We start from the raw sequence: 14,928 nt of genomic DNA, 5'->3' as shown, positions 1-14,928 counted from the left end.
TTATCATTTCGAGTTCACTATCTACTTCTCTTTTTATACAGTAGTTTATACCTTGATAGACGGATGGATATTATGGATATTCGAGATATCCAGCATATGTTGTTGGCTTCGAGCGAGATGGCTTGAGATATTGGATCTTTAACACTCACGAACCTATCTTGTTAATACATTGTATAATCACGTCAGTGAGTGAGCAAGAGCAGTTTTATGAACGTTTTTTCCTTTGCAATTTTACTATAGAAATGTTCGGTTACCCATTACTCGTCCATCATAATTTCTCCATGCCTACCGCATGACGGGCGTCAAACAAAAACAGGAGAGGTAACAAGTCACAGACAATGGATCGGAAAAATGCAACAGGTCGAAAAGAAAAGGCACACGGGAATCAATTCTTTGGTCAGGAGGAAAGGGGTTAATTAAATCCAATAAAATTGACATGCCAGAATCATGAAAGTGAAAGAAAGAGAAAGACAGACAGAACCAGAACCAGAGGCTTTTTGGCATAAAGTAACATCTGAGATGGTCGATGATCGAGAGACGAAGAAAAGGAGAAAAAGCAGCCAAGGAAAAGGGACATAAGGTGAAAAAAACATGATAAACGAGAATGCATAACCTCCATCCCATCTATCTGCCATCAACCACCATCATCATGATCATCAACATGCCAGAACTAGATAAGACATGATACATATCTACTGTTTAAACCTAGGCCTCCATGCGCCCGAACTGGCAGGCGGCAATCTTGACTCTTCCTTTCCTTCGCTATCGGCAGGGGGAGCAGGGCTTCGGGTAACTGGTGGTCGTGAGTCGGAAGAAGAAACATCCCGACCTCTGGATTGGAATCGGGGGGCGGTGCCGTTTGCTGAGCTATCGCGTCCGCGTAGGTGGACGGGGACGTATGCACCACCGCTGGAGGGTCCGGATGGTTTGCGAAGGGTATCTCGGGCACTGAGATCGCGGGCTGGTGGTTCACGGTCGCGGGATGGAAGCTCGCGAGGTTCGCGGTCACGGCCTGGAAGGGTTCGTGGTGGTGGAGGGGTGGATGATTCTTCAGCAGCGGAGTCGCCGCCAGCAGCTTGCTTGGCAGCTTGTCTTTCTCTCCAGGAGGTGCCGCCAGGGCGGGCTGCGAGGTTGAGACGGGGAGCGGTGCGTTCGGCGGAGTCGGTGCGAGGTGAATCGGCGGCGGCTTTGAGTGGAGCGCGGGAGAGACGAGGATCAGCGAGGCCAGCGCGTTTAGCTGCGAGGCGTTTCTCGGCTTCTTCTTCACGTTGTTTCTGAATAGCAGCTTTCTCGTCCAGGATTCTATGACATGTTAGTATGTTGTGAGTAGGGGAGGAAAGGGGATAGTAGGGGTTTGCTGACCTTCTCTGCTCATCCCTAGCAGCCTTCTCCTCAGCCAACTTCCTCCTCCTCTCTTCGTCCCTAGCAGCTCTCTCCTGCTCTTCCCTCTCTTCGCGTTCTGCCTCCTCACGCTTCCTCTGCTCCTCAGCCTCACGTTCCATCTTCTCCCTCTTGATACGCTCCTGTACCTCCTTGACACGTTGTTTCTTCTTAGCCTCGAACTCACGCTCAGCCGCCTTACGACGACGTTCGAACTCCTCATGTCGCTTCTCGGTAACGGTGTGCTTGAACTTGTTGAAATGGGGAACAAGGCGGCTCAGACGGTGTTTTAGAGCCACGTCTTCCTTATGTTTAAGCTCAGCAGCTGCAAGGGTTTCAGCCTTTTGCTGCTCATATATCTCGAGATCCCGCTTCTTCTGCTGATCGTAGTCCTCAGGCAGGTGCTTGAGTTCTTCACGACGATAAGCACGCTCAAGATGGTCGAAGCGTTTAGCAGTGACTCTGATCTTTTCATTGAGGTCGTTCTTTTCCTTCTCGAGCTGTGCGAGTTTCATGGCTCGGAGACGGTTGGAGTCCAACTCTTCGAGATCAATCTCACTAACGTCAATACCCTTGATGCCAGTCTTAAGTTCCTCAAGCTGTTTCTTCAGCTCTGCCTGGCGAATACGGTCCTGCTCATCCTTCATACGCTTGCGTTCTCTTTCACGGTGCTCATCAAGGAGACGCTGCTTCTCGGCTTCCTGTAGCTGTTGCGTGCGGATACGCTTCTGGGTCTCTTCTTCCTGCTGCTTCTTCTGCAGAGCATCCGAGGCGGCTTCCTTCTTTTTGTCGATGATCAGACGGCGAGCAAGAGTCTGTTCATGTTCCTTTGCTGCACCGGCTTTGGCACGGGCCTGTGCCTGCTGTTGTGCCTCAATCCGAGCCTCGTTGTATGTAGGGTCAACATACATGCAGGTAACGTGCAATGTCTTTGCGAGGCGGGTGAGCTGCGACCTGGCAATCTCGGCAGGGGTACTTTGCAGTCTCTGGACGGCACCGACATCGCTCTCAGCAGAGCCGGCACCACTACCAGCATGCACAGCTTTGGCGGAGGAGAAAATATCTGAGTCGAAGGTGAGTACACCCGAGACGTGGTCGACGCGGATAGCTAAATCACCCTTCTTGCACCCATTCATGATGAACTTCTCAACCATAGAGGAAGTTACCTGGAAAGGAGCCGGGAAGTGAGCGAGTTCGTGCACGAATTTCAGTTCCACGGACTCGTAAACCTGGGATAGCTGCTGGAAAAGACGAGTGAGGATGACCTGCTGCAAAGGCTGGACGTATTTCTCCATCTCAGCATCGGCACCGATCTGTTCAAGGATTGGTGCGATCTTCTTGCAAATGGAAAGAGGGTGGAAGTCGACTTCGAGGATGTTGTAGAGGTCTCGAATCTCCGGGCGAGCACGGGATAGAAGGCCCTTGTTGAGAGCGTCTTTGAACAATGCGGAACGGGTAGGCGAGGCAGCCATACCGAGCAAGTTGGTAAGACGAGTGTTTTTGTTCTTGCGGGCTTCATCAACGTCAACCAGAGCGCCGCGAGAGCGAGATGTGCTGATGACGGGGATGGAGAGGGCGGAGAGAAGAACGAAAGAAGCGGTCTTGGTCATGTCTGCTTCGGAGACGGATGGGTTGTCCTTCTTTGAAACCTGGCCTGATGCTACGGCGATGGCAGATTGACGGAGTAGGGTATAGTATCTGTTCCAAGCGGCGGCGTGGAAGAGGTAGTTCTCGCTGACAAGGAAGATACGGGCCAGCTTCTCGTAGTAATTGGCCATCATGACATTCTTAGCTGGTCGCTTGCTCAGGTTCAAAAGAGTATGAATGTCCTCCACACTACGGAAACCTTCCTGCCATAATTCAAGCTCGACGGCGACGTTCAACTGCTGGAAACGGGTATCTAAATGGCGCTGTAAGGTATCTGGATCGCTAAGGTTGATAGCATGCATCTGGGATGAATACTTGGCGGCATTCTGCACATGGTTCCTGAGCAGCTCGCACAGACGTCTGAATTCGGTCTTGCGGGTATACTTGAGACAGAAATCGAAGGCCTGGAGAGCGGTTGCCTGGTACATCACTTCAAGGCGGGCATTGTTCTTGAGGATCTCGAGAACGGTACGGTATGTTTCCCAGAGGAACTTGAGCCAAGGGGTGACGATGGCGCGGTCTGTGCGGTCCTTGGACTGTTCCCCGGACACGGTAGCAAGTAGAATGGTCTCTGGTGTTTCAATGGCATCTAGATCCTCAATGTTTGAGGTGGCACCGGTGTTTGATTCGAGAGACTGTTGGATCTCATCTGCCTTGGCCTGGGCCTCTGTAACTTTTTGTTCCGCCAACTGGATAAATTTTTTCAACACCATCTAAACATTCATCAGCATCCTCTGATCCGAGTACGAAGCGGGTAGGGTATACTGCAGTACCTCGATAGTGCCAACATTGGTATTCTGCGCAATGTTCTTATACTGATACAGACCGTCTTTGGCGGCCTTTCCTTTCCTCAAGTCCACACACAGCTCAACGAACAGCACCATGACCGGCTCGAGAGACGCGATCGGGCTGTTCCTGGATCGTTTGGAGGTGACATGTTCGTGGAGTACGGTCAAGGCAGACGCTTGCTGGTCGACGGCGATAAGTTCTTCGGCGCGCTATACGGAGTTAGAAACAGGATCGATAACCTGAGAGTCCGCTCAGAAAAACTGCAGGACCTACCCTGAGGATATTCTCCGGCCGGATATGGGGAAGAGGCGGCATGTTGGGCGGCCTCCCCGTGGGATGTGATCGGACGTTGAGCGTTTCTCGATATCAGGGAAGTATTGGCCTAGCGATAAGGTTCCTTGCTGCGATAGCCAACGACTGCAGCGGGACCCAAGAGCACGAACTTGCGAGGCGACTGGAGGGATTGTCTGGTCAGTCGAGAAGCCCCTGGCGATGTTGCGGTCGTCGTGAGAGCGGTCGTAGATGGCCTGCTGGCTGGTGGTGGTGGTTGTGGGAAGTGGAGGCGAGTTTTTTTCTCTTTTTCGCAGAACGCTGAGATTAGGTAAGCCGAGGGCATAGTAAGCGAGTCACGTGGTGCCGCCTTTAAACTCCGACGAGGAACGACATGTAAACGTTGTATAGACATGGAATGCACCAGCACCAGCATATAGACATTGGTATAGAGCAATGTCTGCGGTGAAATCCTACCACGGCCTTTGCAGGATGATTTGACCCAATGCAATTGACTCATGTGGCCTTCCTTTGGTCCTGCTGCTTGTCGTGGCCAGTATGGCCGAATTATCACAACACGAAGCTAGCATCATCGAATCAAATCCTCTAGCCTCCCTTGATCGTGTACGTGGTCTATTGCAGGAGGCAGAGCAGGTTTACGAATCGCGCATAACTTCTTATAATGGCTCCGCAGATGGTCTGGATCTGCTTTATCGAAAGACGATATCAAGGCTGTTTACTGCGCTTCAAGGCGAGGAAGCGGCCTTCAATCTTCACTCGCGAACTGCGGACCAAACCGTCGATTCTGAGCTAGCAGAATTAAAAGGGAAACAACTTCAGCCTGGTCATTTCAACTACAGTCAATATCGACCTCTAGTTCAGCTCGTCATTCAGAGAGCACTTGACACTGAAATCTGGGAAGCAGTCTATACTCTCCTTGACGCAATCTCACCAACGAGGACACCGCCGAGTATACCTCTGCCGTTCTATGGCATGCCAGCCAGATTTCTATCATCATCGTCATCATCGTCATCATCATGGTCGAGAGTGTCAGAACAAACTCATGAGCTTGTGGAAGCAAGGCTCTTTGAAGAAATCCGAGAGTGCACCCACAAAGATGTCGAGGGGTTTTTCTCAAAATACTTCGAGGGGAAAGACTGGAACGCGCAGGCGGAAGCTGTATCTCGTCGCATGCTCGACCCTGGGGATGATAGTGGGTGGCCTAGCTTCCCAAACCCGCCATCAGAGGCAGAAGCCCTAGACTGGTGGTTTGGATTTCAGGATAGGTTCCTCTCAGACGCACGAAGTGTATACTTCTCTACATCAAGCAAGGGTGATCTCACCGGCTCTGGGGCAGACCGTCAAGTTGATCTCCTTGTAAGAGCCCGAGGCACGAGCAATATCGGAGAGAAACACAACTGGAAGGATATCCGGGTGGTCGGTAAACTGAAACGGGCCGAGGCCGAGATCGGGACCAAAAAGACGTTATTACAGATGGCTAGCTATGTGCGGGAGGTCTTCATTGCCCAGCCAACGCGTCGGTTTGTCCACGCATTCATCGTCTGCGGTCTCAAAGCGGAGGCGTGGATATTTGATCGCTCGGGTCCCTTTAGCTCAGGCTCTTATAATATCCATGAAGATCCAAAGCGGTTTTTCCTCATGGTTGTGGGCTACACAATGATGAGCGACGAGGAGCTAGGGTTGGATACCTTTATAACGCAACGCGACGATGGTGCCAATACAATCACTACTAAAGGGGCCAAAGGTGGAGAAATAGTTATACACCTAGATCCGATGCCACTCTATTCCCGGTGTGCTATTGTGGGTCGGGGGACTACATCCTTTCTCGCAAATATCGACGATAAGGTGCAAGGTGTGGCCAAGTTCTCGTGGACGTCGGACAAGCGTGCAGCAGAAAAGGATCTTCTTGCCCTGGCCTATGAAAGAGGTATTAAGGGGGTTGCGGAGATTGTTGGGTATCACGATATCACCAGCATTGCTGAACTTCGGGGTGATTTGGCCTTTGAAAAGCGCCACGCCTTTCGAAGCGCACCCTCTAGCGCGAGATCCTCTTTCAGCCAATATCATTCTAAATCTCAGTCACAGTCATCCACTCAGCTTCGTCTAAGTGCCAGCGAAAAGCCAACGAGCAGGAAGCGCAGGTCTCCTGATAAAGAGACGCCGTCCAAACGATCTCGCCTGAACAGCCAGCTGTCAAAAAACGACCCGCAAGAAACTAAGCTAGAAACCGAGCTACCCTTTTCTATTCGGTCAATGCATTCGCCAAGCCACTTTGATGGGAATAGCCAGGAGCGAGAGCCGTATGATAACCGCATCCTCCGATGTTTAGTGACCTCGCCCGCTGGCCGGCCAATCTACGAGTATGATTCGCCTATGGAACTGCTTATGGCGTTTCGCGATGCTATAAGAGCGCATCGATCCCTTTATCTAAAGGGTAATATTTTACACCAAGATATTTCAGAAAATAATATAATTATAACTAATCCGGAAAGTGCGGATGGTAATTTTGGTATGCTAATTGATCTTGATCTTGCTAAGGAGATGAGTAGTGGGCAAGGAGGGGCACGTCATCAGACTGGCACAATGGAGTTTATGGCAATCGAGGTGCTACGCGGCATTGACCATACATATCGTCATGATCTTGAGTCATTTCTCTACGTGTTCATATGGCAGTGTGCCCGTAACGGGTGGGAGCGTTTCAACCGGCGGAAAGGAAAGCCAAGACATAGTCTGCTGGATGAATGGCACATTGAAGACTATCTGCTGGTTGCTGGTAGGAAGTCAGGTCATATTGGAGCTCAAATTTTTGAGTATCTCTTAGATGAGATGCCCCCAGAGCTGGAGTGCGTCAAGCCTCTATGCAGAATACTACGGCAAATCCTATTTCCTATCCGCAAAAACGATATCTTCACCGGGACGCCGATGAAGCCGGAGACACTCTACGACCCGATCATCCAGGCGTTTGATAATGCCATTGAAAACATCGGGTAATGGGGAAATATACTTTCGAAATTACACAGCATTGATTTCATTCTTAACCCTTCACTCGAAATGACGCAGTCGCTGTGGACAAGAAAATGACTGGTCATAGAGACTTGGTCCTTCACCTGCGTTGCTTCAAAGCTTCACCTCTATCCACCAATAGACATGTCTCAGGCATTTCCTATACCCATCGCTCGGTTGCTACTGCTTGCAAAAACACCGGCAGAAATGCGACTGTTCTGTATTTTTAGCTTCTAAATAATACCCAGTTTTGTATTGTATACCCAAGCCATAGAATTTTATTGAAATGTTACTTAAACACCATCACTACTTCATTAAACTAAGCTTATTTCATACCCAAGCACCGGCGCCAAGGTATCAGATACTAGGGATGAGCAAGCCGTCTATCTCAGATGGTTAAATAGGTGGAATAAACTGGCTGCGTTTCTCTATTCCACAAGCCACCTAGGCTTAAGGTTTAGTTGATTTTATACCAGCCGCCCGAGCAGAATATGTTGATACTTAGGTAGGCCTGGGTGGCCGACGTTAGTAACTGGTATGTAGAGTGGTGGTGGTGCTTAATATCAAACAGCGGTATTTTAGCAATATCTGGTGAATTAAATATAGTAGTAAAACAAAATCTAATCCCAAATACGGGATCTTACTCTGTACAGTTAAGCAGTGTAGAACCGTGGCATTTTAGTAAATATTTTTGCCAGCAGTAGCATCCGAGTAATGGGCACATTTCTTACCACAGCTCAGAAATCGAAGTCCGGAGTAATAGAGGAACAGCCCTCTTTCCATGGCTCTATGGCATTAAGGAGCATTCCCGTGATATATCTGCGCATGTATACCTCTATGGACAGCGGTCTTTTCGAGGGCTATGTATGGCCAAGTGAATGTACAAATACAGGGTGCGCCTTTTGGCTGACAGCTTAGGCCCAATAAGACTGGTCTAAGACCGGTTCCGTGGCAAAGGTCGCCTCATCTCCCAGAGTAACTAGGCCGTTATTAACCCCTAAGTTTGAGAAATGGATGATCTATCAGTTCGCGAGCTGTCTTCCTCTTCTCTGGGAGCCAGATGAGCATATCTCGAATAAAAGTTAGAAATGCCTCTCGATCCTTCTCTTCGAGGAACGGAATTGTATCCTCTAAACTTCTTGACGGGATCAATTCATTATAGCAGAATTTACCTTCAACACAGTCAGTATATCAGATATCAGGTATTGAGGTGGGAGAAAGTTGATTACTAACCTTCTGCGTTGAAGAACGGCCCACCAAAGAATTCTAGAGCATTGTTGCAGAGTGCTCCAGTCTCGTTCATGACAGGCTGGGGCCAGTTATGCTCTGACATCGCCTTTGATTTCGCGAGCAATTCCCCTGGGGGAGGGCCGAGTAACGCAATCATTTCCGCTAGGTGTGACTTTGCGTCGTATTGACCGTTTGTATCACGTACCTGCTGGAACAACTCCTTATTCCCAAGGATATTCCACAACTTCCCAAAGAGGATCGTTAGCCTTAAGCTCAAGTCATCGATTGTAACCAAAACCAAGGGAAACAAATGTTCTTCTTACCAGCACACCAAAATTCCAAATATCTGCCTTGAAATCCCAACCACAACCAAGAATTACCTCGGGAGCACGGTAATAGTCTGGCTGGATAGGATAGGTGCCCAATTGCTCTCCCACCATTCCATTCAGGGTAGATGGTCTGTCCAGTCTTGTTGCGAGCCCGAAATCGGCTATTTGGGGAATCATATTCTTGATTTCTCTCCCGGCAAGAGCACCAAAGTCAATATGGCAGCGGTAGATAGTCCGACCACTCTCGTTATCAACCTTGCATTGCATCGGTTGTTGCCGTTTAATGAAGTTGGTAAGAGTGCTTTCGTTTTCAAAGCTCATCAGGATATTCCCCAGCTTCAGATCTGGCAGGTAGATTAGATCCTTAGGTTCTAGAATAGACAATGGAGAACGGGCGTCAAGAACTCACCTGTGTGGACAACTTTGCACTCTGAGTGAAGATGATCAAGACCAACAAGGAGGAAATAGATATAAGCCTTCGCAATGGGGAGAGGAAGTTTGCGATTAACAAAACGCCTCTGTAAGATCCAGAGAGGCTCTCTCATCGGCTCGTACACCAGGCACATGTGCTTTCCTTTAGGACCAGTTACCTCGAAGTCATCCAGGCATGTCCGTAGAATTACACGGCCGCGATGCTCCGACTGCTGCCCTGTGATATGGTTTTCAATCTCCTTCTCATGGCATGCATCGTCAGCGTTGTTACTGTTAATTATTTTTAAGGCCAATGTTTTTTCAGATTGCCATTTGAGCCTTAGTCGTGATTAGTTCTCGTCGATATAAAATAGGTACGCGTGAGTAGATACCTAGAAACGTCTCGCGCGAGCCACACGGTCGACTGTGATCCCCATCCGATTTTGACAAGTAGTTGAAACTTCTTAGCGAGTACTTCCCCCGGCTTTGCAGGGTAGAAAGATGCTGACCCGTAGTCAGAACAGGCCTCTTCGTCAACGAGCTCCTGTTGAGGGATTGGCGGCCCCGAGTTGGACGGTAGCTGCCAGAGCGATTTTTTGGCAAAGGAGAACAGAGTACGTCTCGGTGTCAGCAGTCGAAGAGGTAACATCAGGCCGTCCAAATGTGATATCTTGGGAACAAACACAAGAGGAAGCTGACCTCGCACTTGGCTAGTTACACCCAAGAAAAGAGGCTGCGATAGCTTTTAAATACTTATAACTGTTGATCGAGCTCAACTCCGGCCGTGGCGGAGAAACAGCCTCTTTACGACATCGGTCCGTTTCGATCACGCAAGAGAAACGAAGACACACAGTTGAATGTGTATGTTTCCGACAAACATTTCAAGATTGACCTCTCTACTGCGAACTTCGAAAGCTCTCCTGTCCTACTTGCGAATATCTCGAGCATCTCCGGCGTCTAGATCCAGAATATATCCCCGACGACACAGATGAAGATGGAGAGTTCGAAGATCCCCTTGACCAAATGCATGATTGGATCTTGCAACCTTTTCTACCAATTTTCCGCAACCTTACTCCCCTAGACCGGAGCCGAAAGTACAGCCTCGAGGACTGCCTGTTCAGAAGAATTCCACTATACCGTGCAAGTGGAGGAGGGAAGTGTAGTCCCTGTTTACCTGGGCAACCCCAAATCCCAGTTTCTTCAAGATTGTCTATAGAGGTGGTGCGAGTATCACTCTGAAGGAGCTTCTTGCCTACTCAAAGATACATGCGGCTGAATTTGATGCTACAGTTCGCACGTCAGACATGTTATGGGACTGCTCCTATCATATATTGACTGCCGTGGAGCTACACTCCATTGCGTCGATGGACGCGATCCCAAGTATTCCAAGCTTCGACAAAGATGGTTCGACCAACTTTCGGACCTGCTGAAACGCCTCCATTCACATGGCATCGTATTGGGGGCAGCCAACGTGCTGATTGACGCCAACGACGACGAATATCTGGTTGATTTTGGAGGAGGTTATACTCCAGGCCGGGTCGAGAAGAAAACGGCCAACTCGATCGCCGGAGATCTCCAGGGACTCGAAAGCATTAAGCGGCATCTCTTTTGCCTAAACTCAGGAACTTCCTTTTATATAAACCGATTCGGTGGATACTAAACTTCGATTTTTATGTAAACGGCGAGTGTGCTAGCCAGTGAGATCACGGCTGTCCGCTCTCTGGACGGCAAAGGAGGACGACCTGCGAGCTGTGCTATGTATAGCTCTCCCTGCCGCCACGCAGGCACAAGCGAGAAAGAGGGCATAAGCAGCGCTCGGAGTAACCGTAACAGCAGCATCCAGCGTACAGAGTACAGCAGTCAAGCCGTGCCAGTCGAGGACGAAAAACGCGCCCCCCTCCCTATCCCTATCCCTCGCTCCCATCTTCCGTCTTCCGTCTCCCGTCTCCTATCTCTTGATCTCCATCTCTCGACCCGTATTGCCTGCATCCTAGTTTAGTCGTGTTAGAGGATTGATGTGCGTATCCGCCCCTAAGACGGCCTCCAAGTGCCTCCAGACGGCCCCAGAGACCAACGAGACCAGCCCCTAGAACCCCTAGAACCCCTTGCGATCGTGTCTGTAATGCAAGTGGTTGCGCCTTGTCGATCGCGCCGTTGGAAGAGAGGAAGAAGCCGTAATACTGTTACATTACGCATAATATAACGTAACATCGGAATACTAGACCAGACAGGAGATAGTCGAAGGTAAGGAAGAATAAGATGAACGACGAGATAAGATGAGAGTAAGATGAGAGTGATAATAGAGAGAACAAGACTAGAGTAACAACTAGAGAGTAGAGAAGAATAAGACGAGAGTAGAGAGTACTCCGTAGAGAGAGTGTGTAGTGTGTAGGATGTAGGTATAGGCTAGCGTATCGGCGTGACCGTACAAGCAGCCCTTCCCATCTTGGCCTCCTCTCGCTCTTCTCCCTTCTCTTCTCCCTTCCCATCCCCGTCTCTCTCGTCCACCACCACACGACCACCACAGCTGCCACCGTTGTCACCGACGCTGCCACGACCAGGAAGCACTCAGGCCCCTACGACTGCCCGTCTCCCTCTCCCGGCCGACGCGAGGACCCAATCGTCCAACCCGGCCATCGTCCGCCGTCGACCGTCGACGGTGCGCATCGCGACACCTCTCTTCCAGCCTCTCTCACAATGCCACCAGCCTACGAACTGCGATCCGGGGGCGACGGACGAAGGACACGACAGAACCTGGCAGAGCTCAAGCTGCGCCGTCTCGCCGAGGTCAACATACGGCTCAAGGAGGATCTCGACAGGCCGCGTATAAAAGTTGCCGAAGCGTCCATCTCGTGCGTCTCCCATATCATACACCCATATCCTACATACCTATACATACATACACGTATATATATATCAACGGACTTGGATCTTGAGCTAACAACCTCCAGGCTTATAAACTACTGCAACAACACAAAGGATTTCATGGTGCCGTCTGTATGGGGACAGGTAGGCTATTACTCCTCTTTTACGCCGCTCCCTGTATCTAACCACCGTTCTGCCTAGGTCGATAAACGCGATGACCCCTATGCGCCACAGCAGTCAGGAGGGTGCTGCATAGTGATGTGATGGGATGAGACTGAAGATATGAAATAAAAACCTGAACTCGATGTGAAGGGCGCACCCAACGCACTACTACCAGCACAGCAACAGCAACAGCAAAAACAACAACAGCGATACCATCTATACCCATTGATATCTCCTCTTCATATATCTGTCCTCCAATACAACTGCTAATTCATTGTCAATCCGCCATTACAACCTACCCGACCGCCGTACATGCTTGATAATATCTAATTCACCCACCACTCTCACCACTTCCGCCGCCGCCACTAAATGACTCAAACCATCACGATCTCCTTATTTTCATGTCTATACATAACTACGATCTACCTTCTTGGCTTGGTTCTGCCTTACACTACCGTTTTCTTGGAATAGGGATTGGAATGGATGGATGACATTTATCATGACATGCCTCTTCCTCCGTCGACGGGCTATACCTCCTCCTCCTCCCCTTCTTCGCCTTCCTCTTCTTCTTCTCCCACCTACTCTTGCTGTGGATACGGCTCAAAATCATCACCCTTCCGCTTCTCTTTTCTCGTTTAGTTAGCTTGTATCCGGCCCTAATAAGTCGCCCGTCTCGACTTCGCCCTCGACCTTGACCTTGACCTTTCTCCGGCCTTGACCTGGTTTATTCTCTATTGCTTGTATTTGCCTTTTGCCTCTTCTTTTCTATTTCTATCTCTGCTTCTGCCTTCTCTCTCTCCTTGCCAGTGCCTTCTTTTCCTAAAATGGCTTTCCTACGTCTGTCTATCTCTTTCCTATATCAGCTTGCTTCTGTTTGTTTCCTCTAGTCATGTCCCCATGTCTTCTCTCTCTCTCTCTCTGTCTCTATTTTCTTTGTCTGCTACTCCCTTGACCCGCATTTACTTTACCTCAAGAGCTGGAATAAGCATAGGATAAACACCGGACCAGACCAGATCTGAAATTTATTTCCATATCTCTTTCATTTCCTTTTTTCCCTTTCCGTTTCCGTTTCCTTTTCCTTTTCCTTTCATCTCCTAGTAGCCCCGTTTCCTTCCCTTCCCCTCCCCGTCAGATCCCGTTCAACGTTCCATGTAAAATAGAACCCTCTGGGAGAAGCAACACGTCCAACAATAAAATCATAATACCTGTTTACTTGCATGCGCATACTAGGAACCAGGGTCATAAACAACTAATAGATTAGAGATAAAGAGCCCGCCCCGATTACTAGATCCCGGTAGAAGTGGGCTAAGTCGGCGGCACCGTTTGCTGGCCAAGCACCGAGTATTTGTGATCTATAACATATTCCTGCAGTTTAAGCACCCGCCGTTGTGGCCGCCGTTATATACGTGGGCCAGGCTTGACGTATCTGATTTTACCTGTTTGTCAGCTTCATGCAGCGCATTCCTGTATAATAGCTCTTCCATTATAGATTGGCGTAGATCATGGATGAGATGCAGAGGCGAGATGAGATGAGATGAGATCCCAAGCTTAACATCCTGTACTCTGATACATACATACTTGCATTGCATGAACTCAGCCTCGTTGGCCATACACCATCCCACTCTCCAGACGCATCCGACGACATCGCATCTTGCAATAATACGGACACATCAAGATCTACGCGAGATAGCCAATATGACGGACCCAGCAGAGGAAAAGGAACAGCAACAGGAGCAAGAACAGTCCATAACACCCCTCCAAACGCTGGAGGACCCTCTGATATCAGAATCCAGCGCCAGCGCACCTGTCAACCTGCCCCGCATCACAATCACATATTGCACACAATGTAAATGGATGCTTCGAGCTGCCTATGTACGCCTCCAATATACATGCATACATATACCTATAATAGATATACGTGGCCATACTAACTTCCGCAGTTCGCTCAAGAATTACTCTCCACCTTCTCAACAGATCTAGGCGAAGTATCTCTCATCCCATCGACGGGCGGAACATTCACTGTCTGCATACTATATGCCTCCAACGTGAATTTCACCACTCACACAAGCACGCTGTGGGATCGGAAAGTCAACGGGGGGTTTCCTGGTACGTCTATCCATCGTTCACTTTCATATTCCCCTCTACGGCGGCGTGGCGTGGCGTTGGACGTTGCAGATACGTATGTGGAGGAGGTATTTATGAGATGTAGTCAAAATAGCCGAACTAACCTTGCTTAAAGAGACGAAACAGCTCAAAGCCCTGGTAAGGGATATTATTGATCCGTCGAGGGATTTAGGGCATATCGATCGTGCTTTGAAGGGGCGGGTTGGTGGTGGCGGCAGCGGCAGCGGCGGGGGGGATGGTCAGGAACAGGTGCAGGTGCAGGGCCAGGGACAAGGTCAGGGCCAGGGACAGGCCGACGATAGCGAGTCGAAGGGGTGTGAAGAGTGTTAAATAGAAGTATAACCATAACCATGACTGAGTGGGGTGGTTGACGAAACCGAGGGCAGATCAGCAATGTCATATCTATGAGTAATGGGAATTTAAAAAAAAAATGGGTTACTTCGTATACGTATATGGGTTGAAGAATGGATGGCAGGTGTTCAGCTGACTATGGGTTGAAACGCTCATGTTTTAACTTGATTTGAATTCAATTGATTCGGATCTTCAGTAATTGTCAGGGCTATATATGCTGTACTAACACGCGATGGCCCATGTGGCGGCCAAATAACCGTCCTAACACGCATGATACATGGATAACGGTGACGGATGGAAGAAAGGATGAAAGGAAAAAGGACGAGTGAGGTGGTATGGCATGGCG

The 14,928-nt window shown here is 49.4% G+C and overlaps 5 protein-coding genes across 5 annotated transcripts; 3 read left to right on the top strand and 2 right to left on the bottom strand.

Annotated features, from left to right (window-relative positions):
• Nucleotides 1-692: 692 nt before the first annotated feature.
• GIQ15_03513 (translation initiation factor eIF3a) lies at nucleotides 693-4,131 on the bottom strand (the record flags this gene model as incomplete). Its single annotated transcript, XM_033550930.1, has 4 exons — nucleotides 693-1,302; nucleotides 1,363-3,740; nucleotides 3,801-4,025; nucleotides 4,090-4,131. 4 exons carry the CDS (start codon nucleotides 4,129-4,131, stop codon nucleotides 693-695), a joined length of 3,255 nt encoding a protein of 1,084 aa, XP_033408091.1.
• Nucleotides 4,132-4,644: 513 nt separating this feature from the next.
• GIQ15_03512 (uncharacterized protein) lies at nucleotides 4,645-7,098 on the top strand (the record flags this gene model as incomplete). Its single annotated transcript, XM_033550929.1, has 1 exon — nucleotides 4,645-7,098. The coding sequence occupies one exon, from the start codon at nucleotides 4,645-4,647 to the stop codon at nucleotides 7,096-7,098; it is 2,454 nt and encodes an 817-aa protein (XP_033408090.1).
• Nucleotides 7,099-8,100: 1,002 nt separating this feature from the next.
• Nucleotides 8,101-9,729, bottom strand: GIQ15_03511 (CMGC/SRPK protein kinase; the record flags this gene model as incomplete). Its single annotated transcript, XM_033550928.1, has 5 exons — nucleotides 8,101-8,282; nucleotides 8,344-8,584; nucleotides 8,664-9,013; nucleotides 9,079-9,371; nucleotides 9,473-9,729. 5 exons carry the CDS (start codon nucleotides 9,727-9,729, stop codon nucleotides 8,101-8,103), a joined length of 1,323 nt encoding a protein of 440 aa, XP_033408089.1.
• A 660-nt stretch (nucleotides 9,730-10,389) lies between these two features.
• On the top strand, nucleotides 10,390-12,209 carry GIQ15_03510 (guanine nucleotide-binding protein subunit gamma; the record flags this gene model as incomplete). Its single annotated transcript, XM_033550927.1, has 6 exons — nucleotides 10,390-10,729; nucleotides 10,775-11,056; nucleotides 11,303-11,324; nucleotides 11,513-11,932; nucleotides 12,032-12,089; nucleotides 12,147-12,209. 6 exons carry the CDS (start codon nucleotides 10,390-10,392, stop codon nucleotides 12,207-12,209), a joined length of 1,185 nt encoding a protein of 394 aa, XP_033408088.1.
• Nucleotides 12,210-13,802: 1,593 nt separating this feature from the next.
• On the top strand, nucleotides 13,803-14,561 carry GIQ15_03509 (selenoprotein domain-containing protein; the record flags this gene model as incomplete). Its single annotated transcript, XM_033550926.1, has 3 exons — nucleotides 13,803-13,979; nucleotides 14,048-14,213; nucleotides 14,347-14,561. The coding sequence occupies 3 exons, from the start codon at nucleotides 13,803-13,805 to the stop codon at nucleotides 14,559-14,561; spliced, it is 558 nt and encodes a 185-aa protein (XP_033408087.1).
• Nucleotides 14,562-14,928: the final 367 nt, after the last annotated feature.

This window comes from Arthroderma uncinatum (genome assembly GCF_011692745.1).
Source record: "Arthroderma uncinatum strain CBS 119779 chromosome Unknown scaffold2, whole genome shotgun sequence".
NCBI lineage: Eukaryota > Fungi > Ascomycota > Eurotiomycetes > Onygenales > Arthrodermataceae > Arthroderma > Arthroderma uncinatum.
The sequence above is the reverse complement of the archived record's forward strand: the minus strand, read 5'-3'. Positions and strand labels throughout refer to the sequence as shown.